The following is a 19,376-nucleotide window of genomic DNA, read 5'->3' on the forward strand; positions in this document are numbered from 1 at the left end:
CCGCGGGGGCGGCGCCACCGGGAGGGAGGGAGGGAGGGAGGGAAAGGAGGAAGGGAAGAGGGAGGGAAGGAGGGCCGGCTGCCCGCGGAGGGCCGCGCTCCGGCGGGCCGGGCCGCCCGTATTTAAAGTGTGCCGGGGGCGGCGGAGCCGCTCGCAGGGTGAGCGCGCCCTCCCCGACAGGCGCCGCGGGGAAGGGGGGGAAAAAAAGGGAGGAGAAACAGCAGCAGGAGGAGGAGGGATCCTGGCAAGTTCGGTGTGGTACCAAGTCCAGGCGGGCTGCAGGGCTCGGACGGGCGATGGATAAGGATGAGATCCACCTGCGCAGGCTGCCGGCCGCCGCGCCTTGGGGACCGCGTAAGTGTCGCCGGCCGCGGCGGGGACGGTGCGGGATGGGGAGCGCTCCTGCCCGGCCGGGGACGGGCTCCGCGGGCCGCCCCGCCTGCCCCGATAAGGGATTTATTATTAGCGTTTCATCGACTATTTTTAAAAATCCAGAAATAATCTCCGCGGAGTAGCGGCGGAACGAAATAGCTTTGTCCCATCTCCGCCCCTGCCCCCCAAAGCGGTGTAAAGTCCTTTTAACCTGACTTAATATTGTAATTAAAAGCTCGTCTAGCCCCGGGAAGCCAATCTAATTGTGGGAAATTGCCGGAGTACAAACTATATGTGACAAATCCTTGAGTTGATGATTGCTGTTAATTCACGCTGTGCCGCGGAAAAAAAAAAAAAAAAAAAAAAAAAAAAAAAAAAAAAAAAAAAGAAAAGTCTTACTAAATGAAATGGGTCTGTCCGAGATTGTCAGTAATGCTTTTACAGAACTGACTAAATCATGTATCTGGGTATCATTAACTAATGTGTGCAGCAAAATAAATTATATATATTGGAAGGGGACAATACATTCCTTGGCTGAGAAGTTACAGAGCGTTTGGAGCCAAAGAGCAGATCGTTTAAGTGGTAGGGGGTGGGAATTTCCTTGGCTTCCCTCTAGAAATAAATCACAGCTCGGTGCCTGTGTGCATGCATGTGCACCCACATGTGCATTTATATAAAATCTTCATACACACACACACTGTGTATATAAAACCTTCGCACACAGGCATTGGAACACAAATTTTGTGAGTACTATTTACTGAGTGCATTTTTCTCCCAGTTTAGAGACAATAAAACTGGGACTGAGATGCTAACCAGGAACATACTGGAACACATTTGATTATCCGGCTGAATTGTATACAAATGAAGTAAATTTAGCATGGCACCATTTATAAATTCCACGCTTTACAATCAAAATTCCAAATCTAACTGGTGGCAGCTAAGAATAGCACAGGGAGCCCTTTTCTTCACTCCCTCTTTTTGGATTCCCACGAAAACTGTTATCCTGGAGCCTACTCATTAAATGATCAGATATTTCATCAGAATTCAGCCCATTTCTTAAAGAAATGCTGTTTGCTCATCAAACCAGAGGCTGGTCAGAGCGCTCAGAATGAAAACTTTAATGTCTGACACAAAACAGGTGGGCTTTGTATCTAAATACCGGGGAGACTGGGTTTCTGTGTTCTCCTGGTTGTCCCACCTTAACTTCTTTATGAAAATAAGGAGCTTGAACTTTTCAAAACTATCATGGAAAGCAGGGGAAGCCGAAGTGTTGTCACAGTACATTGACGGAGATATCTGTAAGTGGACTACATGATAAAATGGCACTAGAAACTCCACCATTACTCACGGGGCAGGTGGCAATTTATCATGAGGCAATCGCAGCGATAGGGTGAGAGTCCTAAGAAATCTTTTTGAGTGGCTTTTTATCTTTGGAAAACGTAGTATTTTGCAGTGACGTTATTTAATTTACTGAGTCACCCATTAGCAGCATGAGCACTGTACACCAGCTTCATTGATGAGTTCAAGGAGCAGTTCTTGCTCTCGGAGGTGCATGTTTGTGTTTCTGTTGATAACCTATCCAAAAGAGCTTGTTTGTAAAAGCTGGTTATAAGATGAAACTCCTTTCTTATTACATAGCACAGCCATGTATTGTGGTACAAATCCTACCCAGTTGTTTGGTAACTTCTGCATTTATTTCTGGAGAGACGTGTGGAGACCCAGCCTTGATGTTTGTACGTGCTCTTTGTACTCAGAAAACCTCCCACAGACAGCAAAAGAGACTTGCTTGTTACGAGGAGTTGGGAAAAAAATTGGGGTCAGTGAGAGGATGATGGAAGACAGGAAAACAAGGGGGATAAGCTCTGGGTAAATACTGTCTGTCGCCTACATCCAAAGGACTATTTAACTTATGGCTCACAAGGAAAAAAGTGACCTCAGCACATTATTTTTGGCGCTCTTGGTGGCATGAAAGGACAGGTGTCCCCAGCTACATCTGTGCCCTAAGGAGCCAGGCATTGCAGCTGATGCCTGACAGCTTATTATGTGCAACTCCTTCTTTATGTCCTGGGGTAACAAGTGCATCTGATAAAGACTGGATGAGGGTCAGAATTGGGGTGGGCTCAGGGGAAAGGTACTGGCGTGTCGGCTTCTAAGAGGACCATGGTGATGTCCTGTCACTTCAGAGAAAAGCTTAGAGGCACGGGGGACAAGTGCTCAGGACTGAGCACAGGTTTAGGATTCGGGTCTTTACCCCTCAATGTTTCAACGATCAAAAATTCCCTGAATGGACAAAAATTCCCTTTGAAAACCATGGGAGACTTTTGTCACCAGCTTAAATGTTGTCAGACTCTCACCCCAGAAAATGAAATGTGTTTCCCCTTTTCTCTGGAATACACTGCTCAATCCAAGGCTGGGACTTCCAGCACAGCTCTGTAGGTTTTTGGTCCATATTGCCCTGCTTCCCATGGTAGCACTGCAGCTATTTCCATTAACAGTGAAAATGATGAAGCATATTAGGCTAATAATTAATCAGAGATGACAAGGGACTAATAACTGTATTGATTTAATTAGGACTTCTTTTCCAGCTCTGTAACTTGCAGTCATGCACATCATTAACTTAGCATTTTAATTTGCCGTAATAACTTATTAATTTCTGGGGGCGAGCGCGTGCGCGGCCGGGGCAGCGGCTCCGACTTTGTGCCTCGGTCCTGCCCAGGACTGGCAGCAAGCAGGGCACTCTGTCAGCCCCTGGGAGCTGCTCCTGCAGGGCACTGAGGCAGTGGGAATTGCCGAGCCAGGTGTGGTGGATGAGCCGGGAAGGCACGTGTGGCTCTCTGGCCGCTCGCTGCGGTCGTACGGGCGTGACGTGAAATATGGGGTAAAAGCAACGTGCCAGAACGGGAGGAGGGAGAGTGACCCTGGGAAGGAGCAGCAGTTGTTGGCATCGGGAAGGGAAAAATGTCCCTCCTGACTTGCGCTGCACCCTTTGAATTCTGGAGGTTTCGAGAAGAGGAAATGCTTGGGGACGTGCTGTGGTTGGAAAATAAGGCTCACTTTAAATTAGAATCACTTTGGGGAGAGGAGGAAAGGCAGGGGCTGTAACAGGCATGATAAACAGGGATTTACTGTGTGAAAGGCTGATGAATGCCAAGTTTACTCATCTTCCCCCCCCCCGTTTTGTTGGGGGTACTTGGCACTCTCTGGGCATGCCTGGCATCTTATGCAGCTGGTCCTCAGCAAGATCCCCTCTGGTACACTGCTGACCAGAAACTTCTCCAGCAGGGAGAAGCTGTTCTCACTGAGATCATAGAGCTAAATAGATGGTTGTGTTGCACTGTGCAGCAAGGTTTGGGACTTGTGGGGAAAGAGATCCCATTAACCTCCGCTCAGAGCTCAGCATCCTGCTCTGTATTATCAAGGTACTTGTAAACCTTTGCCCTGTGCCGTGGGAAGGCTGATTCCTCTGCTTTATCCTCGTTTGCTGCAGAGGGCAGTCAGCACAGGGACAAGAGCTGTGCAAGCCAGAAGCACCAGGCAGGCTCCATAGGAGAGCCTGTCCAAAGTCCTTGGCCTTGTCCTTGGGCAAGATGATGGGGAGTTTGGAGAATTTACCCTATCAAATATGCATTTCATATAGAAACGGGTCATTTTCATATGGAAGTATCGTTGGGTCACTGTGCAGGTGAACTGTTGGTCTGGTGAGCTCCAGGAACAGAAGGCACCACTTTCCTTATTTCTTACAAGTGTTTTCAGGGATTCTGAGAAAGCCTTTCTGCACACAGCCTCATACCTTATTATACAAGCCAAGTTGGAAATAGTTGTGCTTAATTTGAGAGACTGCAGAAGATGTTTAGCTGGGGGTGGGAACATTCACCTTCCTGACCTCACCCGTGTTTGCAGGCCAACTGGAGATTATGGCAGGACTTGCAGTTTTGACATAGGTACAAACCCCAAGAGGGGTTTTACAAATGACAAATTTTCAGGGGTTGGCAGCTTTGCTGAGACCCTATCAGAGTGTTATTTTCAGTGGTGCTAAGTCATCTTGTGCCAGCTGTTAGATCTAAGCAATGTCACTGACGCTGCGCGACTCCGTTCTGCTGCTCTGAAGAGCAAAAAAAAGATAGTGGGTGTTACCTCTCATTGTTCCTGAGAGGTAATTTGTGGTGAATTCGGGCCTTTTAGCAACAGCCACAGAGGCTGCCTCGCTTGGGAGGCTGGGAATGCACAGGAAGCAAAGCTCCTCGTGCTGGGCTGCATTAGTCACCACGGCTGCTTCACAGGCAAGCCCACAGGCCCTCCAGGGAAACGGATTCTTATTTATTTGGTTTAGCCTTTGATTTGTATCCCTCATCCCTCTATTTCTGAAAGTAGTACTACATCCTGGTGGGAGGGCCAGCCCTTCTCCCTGCCCCCTAACCTCCCTGTATCCTTTAGCCTTTATCTGCAGCAGCTGACCCGTGTCCCCGTGTACATCCTCGCTCCGTTTGTTCTGTTCCTTTGTGCTGCTCCGTGGGTCCTCCCGTTTCAGCTCCCTTTGCTGTTCCCAGTGTCTTGTCCCTGCCTCTGCTCTGTGGCTGGCCCACATGCCAGTGTTTTCTGTCTTCTTCAGACTCCCGCAGTTCACATTTTTGGACCTTCCACTGGCAGTCTGTCCTTCCAGCCATTACGGGAACTATTTCCAGATTTGAACTGATGGAAAGATAGTGGCAACACCAGATCCAGTGCCATTCCTCTTTAATATCTTTGCCTGCTTACCTTATCTGCATATCTGATTTATTCTTGGCAGCTCTGTATCCGTGCTAGGACCTGGATGTACATTCTTATTCCTATCAGTGGCATATTAATAATGTATACAATTACTGAGATGTCCTTTTGGGCTGCAGCTCTGCAAGCTGGAACCTTTTCTTTTTTGAAGCTGACACAAACACCTAAGACTTTTCCCACGCAAATGTAAGTGATCTGGGGGAGTTTTAAAATCTGTAATCTGTTATGAAAAGCCTAAGTGGTTCGCAGGCATTAACTGCTCTTTTTATATCTTATAAATTATTTAACTTCTGTCATGACAGCAGTGATACACAACAATACAAGTTATGTATTCCTGGCTCCCAGTCCTGCTCTTTTACCTCTCCCTCTGTTTGTATCCTACGGAGGGAGAAACTTGATGAGTGTGTACTAAAATGAGAAAAAAACCCTCTGTTTTCTAAACACATTGCAAATATTTGTTGCCCCTTGTACTTCTTCATTGACGTCAGCTGATATCCTGCTTGGAATATTGCAATAGGGATCTGTGTGTTGATAAGTGACGTTCACTAAGAAAAAATTGGTCCAGGGAGAGAGAAATACATTACAGAGCATTAAACTAGTGAAAAAAGGAAAAAGTCTAGCAACTAAATTACATTTCCAGCGCAGATTCAGGACACATTGTTAAAAAATTGAATAGGAAAAGTGAGCAGATACTGACTTCAGTGACATCATGGAGGTAAAAGTAATGAACTCAGAGTCCTCTGAATACATTTTGAAACTGTACTTTTTAACCTGATGTAGCAGGAGTCTTATAATTGTTCTTCAGAAGCAGAAAAAGAGCCAAGGTGGACGTTTCAGGGCTGAGCATCATTCAAAGTTTTGGTTTTTTTACTACTTTGAAGTAGGGAAGGTGACAGACACTAGTTCAGTGCAGCAGTAACAGTCAAAGAAAACCCCATCCTGTATTTATGTCTGACCATTTGTACTATGGCATCTTGGCTGACGGCGCACCACTAGATATGTCAATGGATGTGCTTTGCAATTCTTCCCAGATTTTGGCAGGCAAAGACTCAAAATATGGTGTGACTTTATGCTTGTGGTATGATTTGCCCAGGGAAAGAAAAAAAAAATCTACTGCAGACTGCAAAAGATGGAAGCTTTTCTGCAAATACCATCCCATTCATCACAGTGTGTTGCGGCGCTATTGTCCCGAAAAGGTTTTGTAGTGATGGATTCATGGGATTTTGGCAAACCAGCGAGAGAAGGAAGAAGAAGGGTTGTGTGGGCGTACTGCATTCACTGCTGTGTGCCTGGGAGTTGGGCATCCAGCTCCATATTAAATCACCGCTTTGGTTTTCATTAGCATTGGCATTGTCAGAGAATCACAGAATGGTTTGGGTTGGAAGGGACCACAAGGCTCATCTCGTTTCAAACCCCCTGCCAAGGGCAGGGACACCTTCCACCAGAACAGGTAGCTCAAAACCCTTTCTAGCCTGAACACTTCCAGGGATGGGGCAGCCACATCTTCTTGGGGCAACCTGTTCCAGTGCCTCACCACCCTCACAGTAAAGAATTTCTTCCTACTAATCTAAACCTGCCCTCCCTGCTTGAAGACATTCCCCCTCATCCTATTACTACGTACCCTGGTCCAAAGTTCCTCTCCAGGTCTCCTGGAGCCCCTTTTAGGAGTTCTAAGGTCTTCTCAGAGCCTTCTCTTCTCTAGGGTGACCAATCTCAGGTCTCCCAGCCTGTCTTCATACATGGCTCCAGCCCTCTGAGCGTCTTCATGGCCTCCTCTGGACTTGCTCCAGCACATCCACATCCTTCTCATGTTGGGGATCCTCAGCTGGACACGATGCTCCAGGATAGAGGTGCAAGGTCACCTCCCTCGACCTGCTGGCCACGCTGGTTTTGATGCAGCCCAGCACACACTGACAGCTCATATTGAGCTCCTCATCAACCAACACCCCCAACTCCTCCTCCTCAGGGCTGCTCTCAATCCATTCTCTGCCCAGCCTGTGTCTGTGCTTGGGATTGCCCCAGCTGAGGTGCAGGACCTTGGTCTATTCCTATGGAGAAGCTGATCTAGACCTTGAGACCTTTTCTCATGTGTTTAGCCTGGTTGGGGACACCGCTGATGGAAGGTGTGTGTGGAACAGTTTGGGATGTACCAGCTGGTGCCACGATGTGTCTGGAGGGGAGGTACCAGCTGTGGGACCACTGGAAGGGTGAGACTAAGCAAACTGTAGCAATGTGGTGAAAGCAGCCTTTCCCCAGGCTCACTAGTGGAAACTACTGCATTATTGTCTGCATCCTGTGCTCCTGGCACAGAGTCTGAGACTGGTCTAAAGAAGGAGAATGGTTCTCTGTGTGTAGTCTCAATGTTGGTATTTGGTCAGCAAACCTCATCCAGATGCTTGTATCTCGCTGCATACTTTTGAATGTTCTTTTTCTGATGAATGGCAAGGACAGGTTTCTAAAAATAAATTAATGGTTTTCCCTTTTTTACTTCCTGTGACTTAATATACTTTATTTATCTATATAGCTACTAGTCATCATCATTCTTCAGCTCACTCGAGTATAAACAGAAATGAGCCTGAGTCACAAAGTAAGGATGCGGAGCCAGGCTTTTTCCAGGATTTTAGCCAGGTGTAGGAGTTCCAGTTTAGGGGTCATGGAGGGAAAAGGCTGGCCCTGGGGCTGTGCCTCGGGGGTCTCACACATGAAATATGGAGATGAAAGACTGCCCACTGCTGCTTTCTGAGCCTTCTTCCAAGGCGGTAAGGCCTTGCAGCTCTGGGCAAAGAGTTAAAAAAAAAAGGCAATTAAAAGTATTTTAAGAATTAAAAGTATTTTAAGAATTAAAAGTACATAAAAGAATTTTAAGGTTAGTTTATCGCTAAAATAATAAAAACCAGAGTGAGATGCCAGTTAATTATTGCTCTCACGCAATCCCTAAGGATTGTTGATCAGCCCAACATCCAAAGCAACAGGTGCTCTCATTTAATCAGCTCAAGCACCATGCTTTCACAAATTCACTCTCCTGGGACATACAGACAGTTCCTCATGCTGCTGGTAGTGTGGCCCAAACCAACCATCAACTTGAACGAAACAGATCTGAAAATAAATGAATGTTACCAGGAGTTTTAAGGTAGTAATCTCCTTTTGGTATTTGCCCACTAAAATTTAAGACTGCCTCTGCACATCAGTAGCAGAACATGCTATAATTTTGTTTACTCGTTAGAAATGTGAAGCAGTCTAACCTAAAACATCCTGAGCATGATTTTCTTGGCCAGAATATGCCTTGGGGGTACCTCTCTTTGTGGCTAAGCAGCACATCTCTGTGTTAGGAGGTATGTGAAATAGGAAAGACGTAAGATGTACTGGACAATAGGAACTGGTGCTCTCTGGAGCTCTGTGTATCAAGGTATGTGTCCTGTGGGAGAAGTGGACTTGCTGACTAACAGAATAATGAAGAGTGAGTGTCAACATACTCCATTTTTTTTTTTTCAATCAGCAGGACTGATTGTTCAGAGGGTGTGAATTGAGTGATCCTTAACTTTCCTTTCAGGGTTTCTGGGGATATGGGTATCAGCACTGTACTAGTAGGGTTGTGTTTGCAGCTCCATCAGTTTGTCTGTGAACAGTCTTCTGGGGTTTAGTGTTGACATCGACAGGGACATAGATTTGAAATGTTGTTTCATCTTTGCAATTGCTGTCAATAATCCATTTGGCAGGAAGCTGAGAGTGCCTAAAGGCACGAGAGAGCAGCTTAAGGTACGTTGCCGGGACATACTTCAGCTAACAGAGACAATTATTTCTGTGCTACAGATCTGTACTTCAAATTCAGTCATTTTGTAGAAATATTTTTACTTCATGTGCCCTGAGATGTAAGATGATGTTTGGGCTCTTGGAATAGGAACAGCTCCTCTTTCTGAACAGTTGTACTCAAGGACATGCAGGAGATCCTTCTTTAGCTAATGGTGGTTGGGAATCAGGTTGAGAGGCAAAGGCTGAACACCCAAATCATGTCCCAGCCCTTTTGCACATGTTTTAGAAGTGCAAAGTATTTCTTTACCTATGGATCTTAGAGGACTTCACAAATTTTATTGAGACATCAAGAGAACCCATCAACTTAATTTGCATTGTGTTCATTTGCTGTTGCACAACTTCTGTTGTAGGACAAGAGTGAATATGTTGAATTTATGGACTTGACAGGTAACAGAAAACAAGAATTGTCATTTTAGTTCACTTGACATGGGTTCAGCTGAGAGAAGAAAATACTTGTCCAGGGTAAGACCACGTGCAATGTGTAGTGAGGGTGGAAGCAGAGCAGTGTGTATTAAACCCAAATTAAATAGGGTAAAAGTGTTCTAAGTGCTCCTTAGTTCAGAACTGGAGTTTAGACTATCAGGCTGTGCTTATTTATTCTGCTGTTTACTTTTGACTGACGGGTGTCATCACACTCTAAAATCTGGCCCAAATGAAACAGCTTATTTTTTTAAAATTGCAGCTGATCATTTTCATTTAAGAAAGAATCTGCTCTCTCAAACACACCAAGAATAATGATAAGTCATGGACTGCAAGAGAAATTGTGCTCACTGGTACCATTCTTACTCTGCCGTAATGACTTGTCTTTTTTGTGTTGGGATAAAGTATTTTTGATTAATCCTAACCATTTAAGGCCCATCTAACAATATAAACGAATAGCTGGGTGATAAAAACCAAAGACCACGTACTAACTCTCAGGGGAAGAGCAGAAACAGGTTTTGGGTTAGATTTTAAACGTTGTTACATACCAGAGGCATAGAAATCAAATCTAAGCCTTTTAAAGCTAATAGTTTCTAAATGGCAGATGAGTTAATTGAATTTTTAAAGTTCCTTCTTTTAGCATCTAAGGAGCTTTCAGTTAAAAGAACCGGATTATCGTTTCCAAAACAAGATCTTTGTTGTCTTGATAATATAAATTAATGAAAGCTTTCCTTTTTCTCTTTCTCCTCAGTGTGTTTTCTCAAAATAGCTCATCGGGGCTGTATCCTTCAATTTGCTGTGCCCTCTGGCCCTCGTCCAGTAAAGCACTTAAGTGTACAAATAGCCCTGGTTTTGGTGGCAAGTGGGCAACTGAGCACGAGACCCTCCCGTGTGTCCCAACAGCTTCCACACATCCCTGTTTTCACGGGAAATCTGCAGCTCACTCCCCACCCTCCACAGTGTCTGCTCCACCTGATGTGAGCAGTATTTCACAACACAGTCCTGGCCCTTCGTTCATACCTCTGTTTCAGGGGGTTTGAGGATTATTTAGTGAAAATCCTTGCATTTCAGGTAGCTTCTCACAAGCTCTACTCTGGAATCCAGTGGAGACTTTGCCACCCCTCTTAATTTTGGAAGCGAAGCACATGTCTGATGGTAGTTAAGGAGTTCAGCCTCTCCTCAGTCATGACACTAAATCTTTCAAGTAAAACCCCGTTGAAGCAGTTCCTGGGAGCCTGTGATTGATTTCAGTGCAGCAATTGCTCTGTATTGACTGACTGGAGCACGCTGTCCATCAGGAGCAGAGTTGGTTTGCGGGAAGCTTTCGTGTTCTTCACGTGGCAAATAAAATAAGGGACCCTACCAAACATATTTCAACCTTAATGTGAACTACCTGATGTTAAAAAAAACCAAAAACAAAAACAAAAAAACAAATAGGCATTTAAATGTCATACATTGGGCAAAGGGTGTATATTGTGCTGTCATTTAATAATGTAAGTAGGAAAGTAAAGATTTCTCATAAGCAGATTATTACGGGGGATCGTCTTTCCTCTGGAGTTCTGTGTTGCTGTCAGACCAAAACAGGGAGCTAATTCCAGCTTTTACCCCTTCTCAACTTTGAGACCATCGCTCTTTCTGTTTCTCTCCATCACATTTTTCTTGCCACTGCTTTCTTTGTTATCCTTTTTTTTTTTTTAATTAGTTTTTAAAATTCAAAAGATGGAGAAAAGTGGATATTACAGAAACAAAGTCAGAACCGGGTAGAGAAAATGTTTCAGCCATCCACAGGCAGGAAATCTGAGCTCCTCTGGAACCTGAATGAATCCTGGAGCAGTCCTGTTATTTTTATATATTTATTTCCCCGTTCGGCTGTTCTGTCTGCTTTTCCCACGTTATCATCAAAGTGGCCCCAGAAGGGACAGTTGTGAAACAGAAACTATCTGTGAGTGGAGGAACAAAACCAGAGCTTTTGTTAAGCTTGGTTTTAGCAAAAACAAACAGCTTTAATTGCCCTAAGTGTTTGCAAATGTTGCTGCTCTCTTCTAAGTGCGTTTTAACATGGGGGGGAAATGGGCAAAGGCAAGGAGAGGTGTTGGTGGCAGCCCCATCTCCTTGAAACTTGGGTTGAGCCCGTGCAGTGGTGGTGGTTTCTCCCTCTTCCCGCCCTGTGCCCTGGCCAGACTTAGGTTTGCAGCACTGGAGCTGAAGGAAAAAATAGTTTCTTCCCCTGGTTCACATGAACTGCTTTGAACTGGAACAGATGTGGATGTACAGAACTGTCTGCTCACAGCGACCGTTCCATTTATAACCACGGGTTTTCTATTCAGGTCTCTTTATCATTTTTAACTTATTTTCTGTTTCCACGTCCTTTTCCACAATAAAATATTCCTAACTAAATGGGTTTTCAGCTCACATCCAAAACCTTTGCAAGTGCTGTTCCTTGCTTGAACTTACGGTGCCAACGTTATTGTTCAGTGATTTTTTGCTAATAATGATGCCCAGAGGAGGCAAGGTTGAGTTTGGTTTTGTGGTATTTTTATGATGGGGTTCAGAATATCAGTTTATTACCAAATTAGGGCAGAATCTGGAGTCTGGCGGTGTTAAAATCTCACAGAAGGTGTTTGTAAGATCTAACTTCCAAATGGCATTCCTATTAATTTTCTGCTTTGTTGAACTGTATTCTACTCTGGTGTACAAAATAAGTTTGTGTGGAACCCAGACCAGAATTGTTCCAGTGAGTACAGATAAGGGATTCACATTCAACCACAAAAATTCAGTCCACGGTGTTGGTTTTTTGCTTTGTGTTTTTCACAAACTCCTGCTTCAGAGTACATTCATTCGCTGTTTGATTTGATTAAGTGCTCAGTAATTAATTCCACCAATGCTCTGCTAAGTGAGAAGGTGAGTCCTGCACTTCCCATTGACCAAGACACAGGGATGTGTCCTGGGATGAAGAAAAAAATGCATGAAAAGATGAAATCAGTGGTGGTGTTTGGTTCAGGCTGATCAGTTATGCCTCTCCTCACTTGAGCCGACCATGTGGCCTTTATTACAAAACTAGGAATTCATTTTTTTAGAGTTACTTCAGTTTGTCTGTCCTCTAATTTTCTGTGGAGACAGTCAGTTGTTTGTACATTGGGGACCGTACGTGTCAAGTTCTTTGTTTTAGTTCATTGCCTTCGGTTGACACAGAAAACAAAAACCTCCTTGAAATTGTGGAGACAGATAGGATTTTAATCTAAACCACATTAAAAGTCAAAACCTTCTGTGGCCACGGGTTTTCTTGGGGTTCAACCTCCTGCACTCTTTTTGGGAAGGCAGCAGAGATTTTTTTCATATCTGAAGGCACTTTTCTTTTCTGATTGACTCAATACCAGCTCTAAAACTGGATGATACAGCCCTGTGAAGCAATGCCTCGGTGGTGTTGGGATGCTCTGAGGAACAGTCTAGCAACAGTACACTTGGCTGTGGATTCCTCACAGCACTGGGCAGGAATCACTTTGCTGTTGTTGGGCTACCTTGACATCACTCAGGTTGCATCAAGTGAAATCAAAATAAAAGTAGATATTTGCAGTATGGAAAAGAGAGTTTCAATTGTTCAGTTGTAACGAAGAAACAAAAGGAATTTTTGTGCTTAATCTGGTTTTACCAGTGGTAACAGATAAGATCTCTATCTGTCAGGCTGATATGGTGTAGGCTGGTTTCTGATACATCACTTACACTCACTCAAACTCTTGTGAGCTTGTACCCCCAGGATGCACCTTCCAGTTGTAGTGTTTCTCTTGCTCTTTTCTCCTTCCCATGATCTGTGCACTTTCTATTTCCATAGCTGCAGTTACCTTTATTTGCTCAATTTAATTTCCATTTAACGTTTCTTCCAAGGAAAAAAGGTACAGATGTTCAACTGCAAACATTTATTTTTATTTTTTTTAAACCTCTTTGAATGCTTTTGGTTGTCCTGTAGGTTTCCACCGCCAAGGAAACCCTCTGCGCGTCACCCCCGCGACAGAACTTTTCTCTTGAACTCCCCTCGTGTCCTTGCACTACCCTTCCGCAGCTCCAACGAGAACTAAAGCTCCATGGGAACATCCCCAGTGCACAACCACATCAAAGCTGTGGTTGGAGTCCAGCTCTCAAACAGCCCCCAAAAGTTGGCCAAGCCTGGCGTGTCGGTTCTGGTTTGATATGTTGTGTAGGGGCCCTACGTGCGGCGTTCAGCGAGGGCTGGAGACCAGACACCGAGTTCCCAAGAGCTAATTGCTGTCTGGACTGAGGCAGCATCTCCCTTATCCATCTCTGCAACTTGTCCACATGAGTTGTTTAATCCTCTCTTTCACCAAAGCACCACATAATTTGTCTGGTTTTAATGCTGACCAGTAGTGAATCCTTGATGTGAAGAATGTGCAGGGAGGGAAAATCTGTTTACAGTTCCAGTTTTTATTCACGTTTGCCAGTTTTATTGACTTTATTTTTAAGGAAAAATAATTACACTGAGTCTGGTTTTAGTCGAGGACTTTTCTGGTTTATGTGAGGAACAGACAAAGACCTGTCATGTTGGAAGGGTAAAATCAGGTGGGAAAAAAAGTGTTCTTTCCCTTCAACGCATAAATCAAGTGCTTCCACCCAAGAAGAATATCCAGTAATGTCACAAGTGTGGGCACTGAGGATAAGCAGACACATCAACAGAGGGAAATCTCTGACAAGTTTTAGGTGTGTCACTCAGACATGGGATGTATCTTAGTAGACAGTCTGTCACTTTTATTCCCTAATAACTTTTGACAAGAGACAGATAATACTGCAGAGTTTATTTTAAGGTAGATTGTTGAATTTTGTGTCTGTTCTCTTTCTTTCTTCCTTTTTTTTTTTTTGGAATACTTTCTCTTTTTCATAAAAAATTAGTGCCCCAGCTATTTGTTGAGCTGGTTCTGTTTGGGGAGGAAGCAATGGATGCAGAGAGCAGCTGGATGCTGTTGAAGTGTTTTTGATTTTAATTTTCTTTTTCTTTCTGGGTGCTTGTTCTTTGCTCAGCTGAGCACTCGAGAGCACTGGTGAGTGCTCAGAGTGGTGCTGGCAGAGGTCAGTCACAGTCCTTGGGTCCCTGCAAGCCCCAGGCCTTCCCTGGCACCGCTGAGCAGACCCCCAAACCATGTGGTTGTTCAACAGTGGATCAGATGTCTAAAAACATCGATTATCTGAACGGTACTTGTGGCCAAAGTGAGATTTAAAGATCTGGGTCTCCAAAAAAGCAAAGGGTTGGTTTGTTAACCAGTGCCTGAGCATGCTTGGTGCAGAGCACTGGTGCTTTGCTGTCTCTCTGTGTCCAACTATGTTCTCACAGCACCGAATGCATCCCAAGGCTCGGCACCCCGAGAGGTGCTGAGTGCCCTCGAATCCCATCTCTTCCCACGGTCAGAGGGCACCGGGGAGGAGCAGAGAGTCAGAGGCAGAGCCAGGCAGCTGTGTGGCCACAGTGCCTCGCTGGCTCCTTTGGGATGGAGGATTCAGGACCAGGAGAAACATAGCAGTCCTCTTGAGATCAATGTGGGAGCATAAGGGCATCCAGGGAGGCTGCACCTGGGAGGAAAGGGGATCTTTTTTAAAGCTGTTGAAAGCGGGTAATTTTGGGTGATCTCAGTCTTTTCGAGCTTCTCCTCTTACAGAGACTGATTTGTTTTACATCTGGGGCGCGATCAATAGATAAGGCATGGGAATATTTACTCACCAAATTGGAAGGGCACAGGAATTCGCTGTGGGAAACCAGCGCATTCCTATGGGCTGGATCTCCTGGAAGCCACAGGACGTGTTGCAGGCATATCCCACAGCCTCCTCTGAGGAGGGGGCAAGGATTCTTAGCCCAAACAGAGAGAGGATAATTTACCCCTGAAGAATTTTCTTTCATATTCATAACTTCTGATGAGTTCCACATCAGTCGGGGAAAATGTTGTTTGAGAGGCTGTTTTTGTAAAACATTTGTCATTCCTGAGTCCGGGATGCTCTGCTTCAGTTGGTGTCTTTCAGTGAGAGCTTGCCAAAAATTTGTGTGAACAAGTGTTTTGCTGTGCATTTTCTGTGTTTTAGTGATGTTGTACAGCAGTGTGGGTGTGCAGCACAGGATCAAGGAAAAAGAAAAGAGGGAAAGCCCCGTCTTGCCTCACTGAATTTGTACAGTGAAATGAACAGCTTGGACCACGAGGGTTACAACTGTAGCATTTCTGAGCATCAACAAAGTGCTCTGCTTTCTGTTGTGTGTGGGTTTAGAAGCAGGGATTTTACAGCAATGCCAGCTTTAGCTCTTCAGGAGGCTTTGCTCCATCCTCAGCATTCTCCTGCTTAAACACTTGAACAGTCATTTATTGGTTGAGTTTGTGACATGCAGGCTTCACCTTTCCTTGGAGTCTCTTTTCCTTCCTTTCTTTCCACCCTAATTTACACTATAATCTTACAGCTTAAAGCTTCAACTCTGTCATTCCTTACTTGATTCATGTAAAACTTTAACCCAATCAAAAAGTCCAGATAGAAGCGAAGGGATGGGTGTGTACATGGATGTCTAAAACCTGCTGCTATGCTAAACCTTTCTGGGAGCACTAAAGAGAATCTTCTCCTCTAAACTCTCTTTATAAGGCTTTAGGAGGGAATAACTTGCAGCATTTATTTTTCATGGTGGAGCTATCATCAAGCAAAAATCAGTCTGGAGTAAGTGAAACTGATAGTCACCAAAGTATGTGTTACAGTTTGGAAATGTCTGTGAGAGGCTGTCACTGAGAACAGGCCAAAAATGGAACCTGAAAGAAAAGTTAGAAAGGAGTTGGAATGTTATTAAAGCTATAATTATAAACATAGGAGGCATTTTGATATCGTTTCTTTTCTTTAAAGCTTCCATGTGAACAGGACTGGGAGTTTGCTGCGGGGAATCCAGGAACCCTCTTTTAGGATAGAGGGGAAGATGCATGTTGTCTCACCAGATTTATGCATTCAAATAATGAATTATGAGTTGTAGGATTTCTAATATTAGTGTTTTCCCCTGGCTGTAACCAGGTAATTGATTGAAAGAAGTACAGGCTGCCCCTTCACTGGAAAATGTTTGACTCCTGTCTGGTTCAGGAATGTGAAACCCCTGGTCTGCTCCCAGAATCACAGAGTGTGTGGACATGGCCCATCATCCAGCATGTAGATGCAAATGTTTTGGAAAGGGCTTTAGAAAAGTATTTCCACCTCTGTTTTCCTTGGTACCAGCTTCTATTGCACCCTGAAAATAAAATGAGAGCTGTCTCCTTTGCCTCTTAAGGAAAGGGCACGTTAAAACAGTGCTTGAAGTTTTATGTGTTCAAATTTCACATGCTGCTTGTTTGCTTGGTGTCAGAAACGTTCTGTTGATGATTCCAAAGCATCAGCCAGGTCGAGGGATGGACTCCAGCAGTAAAGAAATTGTGTAGGTGCCAGGAAGGACCCACCTTTGCAGGTGACTGCTGTGATCTGTGTCTCTCATGATGTGACTTTGCCAGCATCAGGTGTCACCAAAAAAAATACTATCATCTTCAATATACCACGAAAACTCAGAAATTATATTAACAACACAAAATATTCCTCCCTCCCTCCCTATTTTCCATTTACATCTCCTGTTTCCCTAAGTTCAAAATTCCTGTGAAAGCCCCAGCTGGGGGGGGGGGCATGGGGAGCACAACTGGAACACATCCATGAGCTCCACAAAAAAAAAAAATTAACTTAAAGGCGGATTTTTAGAACACTCCACACGTGAACTACGAGGCAGCACGTGCTGCCAGGGTTATCCATCACCTGAGGGGAGAGGGTGCCCACCGTGGTGGCCGTGCTGGTGGCTCAGCCTGTGAGCTGGAGCAGCACTGGGCTCCCAACGCTCACTCCATGTAATTAAACCCTCAGCAGAGCCAGTGGGCAGCTGCTGCTTTGGAAATGACACGATGGGGACGTGTCAGGACATTTTGGTGGCACCCAGCCTGTGCATACTTGCAACTGAGAGCGCCCCGTCTCCCCTTTGATGCCCCTCTCCGTGCCCTCGTCTCAGATGTCCTTAAGGTTGGCTGGGTTAATGAGAACTGCTGGTTAATTTGCTTAAATTCGAAAAGCTGTAGCTCCTGGAGCATGTACATAGCTCAGGGCACACGAGTAGCCTCGTTCAGGGCCGTTCTCATGTGTTGTGCTCATCCCTGGAGCTGTTACACGCTCGTTTAGTCTCCCTGCAGCAAAGTAATTAAACCCACTTGGTGATGGGAGGAACAGGCTCTTCTTCCGCCCTTTGCAGTGCTTAAATTTAATGGCAAATTTCACGAACAGGTGCTGGCAAATACTGTTTGTGAAGGGTAATCCTGACAGCACATGCTGTCTCGCAGTTTAAATGTGGAGTGTCCTAAAAATCTGCCTTTATGTTCATTTTTTTGTGGAGCTCAAGGGTGTGTTCCAGTTGTGCTCTCCAAGCCCCCAGCTGGGGATTTTCATAGGGATTTTGAACTTAAGAATACAGGAGATGTAAATGGAAAACGTGGAGGGGGAGGAACGTTTTGTGTTGTTAATACCATTTCTGAGTTTTCGTGGTATATTGAAGATTATCGTTTGGTTTTTTTTTTGTGACACCTGATGCCATCAAAGTCACATCATGATACGGATTCACTTTCACAGAGAGTGAAAATGAAGTTTTATCACATGGGCATTATTTGTTGTGTAAGTGGAGGGGTTGATGGTTCACAGAACCACTGAATATTCTGAGTTGGAAGGTAGCTGCTGTTGGAATGGGGTTTTTTCCCCTCCCTGTGGTGGCTTTTGTGTTCACGTATTTCATTCAGCTGCAGTCTTAGGAGAACTTTAGCTGTATTTTTAGTTTAGTCTCGGGTGACTTTCTGGTGAAGGTGGTTCTAGAAAAATATTTTACTGTTATATGGGAGTATAAGAAAAAATAGTGTGTTTAGAGAAGCTTGTATGACTCCAAATTTCTGTCCTTTTGCTTTGTGATGTTATTCCTCATCCTTGTCACTACTGATGCTTTTGGAAACACCTTTTTAACTTGGTTCTACCAATTAGTCAGCAATGAACCAGACCCATCCAGCCTGAGAGATCTCTGCTTAGAATCAGCAAGAGGAATGAACAGCTGAAATATGCACAGGTTTGTGTTTTCCTTGATCAGGATTGGCATGTTTGCCCTTAGTGTTGTACTTAACTTATTTCCAGTTTCTTTATAAATAAGGCCTGTTAGTCAAGTGGTCAAAGAAGGAGCTGTCAGTCTGATCGGGGCTGTACCCGTGACTCAAGTTGCACTGAGTCAACATGCATCTCACCCAACCCAGGCTGAAATCTCAATTATTAAGACTAGCTTCAGTAAAATTTTGCGTTTGGATCTAGCCTGTGTGAAGGAGAAGTGATTTTTAAGCCGTTTCAACGGGGGAGTTTTAAATGAAGAGCAGGATTTTGGCTTGTTTGGGTTTTTTTTCCCAATCTGTGTTTGTGTTCTGCTCCACCGTGTGTTTATTTTAAAGTCTGGTTGTGCATCAACACATTCTCAATCTGAAATGTAGATCTCACACTGACATGTTTTAAATGTTTGAATTGAGTCCAGCTTTAAAGTACCACAGTTATCTACGAAGTACATCAGAGTTTCCTTCAGTGTTCATTCCTCATTATTATCTGTTCTGGAGTGCTGATTGTTTTTCAGTGTGATTAGTGTAAGTTCTCTTTTTGATCTCGCATCAGATGTGCTCTCCTGTTTACAGAGAAGAGTCTCCTCCAGTTTTACTCCTCCTGAGTTTTGCTCTGTAAAAAAACAGACTTTTGCCCCAGTTCCGCAATTTCAGGTATTGGATCTGTGTATGATCAGGTCACTCCAAAGTATTGGTTTCGTTTTCTTTGAGTGTGGGCACATATGGTTTGTACTTCTGTCAAATTCCTCAAAAAATCACCCAGATGAGTTAATGGCAGCTCTGTTCCTTTATGCCAGCTTCAGGCTGGACATGGCAGGACAGTTGATAATAGATCTAAAATAAAGC

At 44.5% G+C, this 19,376-nt stretch overlaps 1 protein-coding gene across 2 annotated transcripts in view; it reads left to right on the forward strand.

The window, feature by feature from the left end:
* The first annotated feature begins 270 nt into the window (after positions 1-270).
* The window catches only part of ANO1 (anoctamin 1), a 79,203-nt gene continuing 60,097 nt past the window's right edge, over positions 271-19,376 (forward strand). For both annotated transcript variants that reach the window (XM_039386034.1, XM_027732449.2), the window contains exon 1: positions 271-354. In XM_039386034.1, the coding sequence (XP_039241968.1) occupies positions 297-354 (58 nt within the window). In that variant the 5' untranslated portion in view covers positions 271-296. The remainder of the gene's footprint in view (positions 355-19,376) is intronic.

This window comes from Pipra filicauda, unplaced genomic scaffold, assembly GCF_003945595.2.
Source record: "Pipra filicauda isolate LSUMZ 115617 unplaced genomic scaffold, ASM394559v2 scaffold45_size4122338_pilon, whole genome shotgun sequence".
Lineage (NCBI taxonomy): Eukaryota > Metazoa > Chordata > Aves > Passeriformes > Pipridae > Pipra > Pipra filicauda.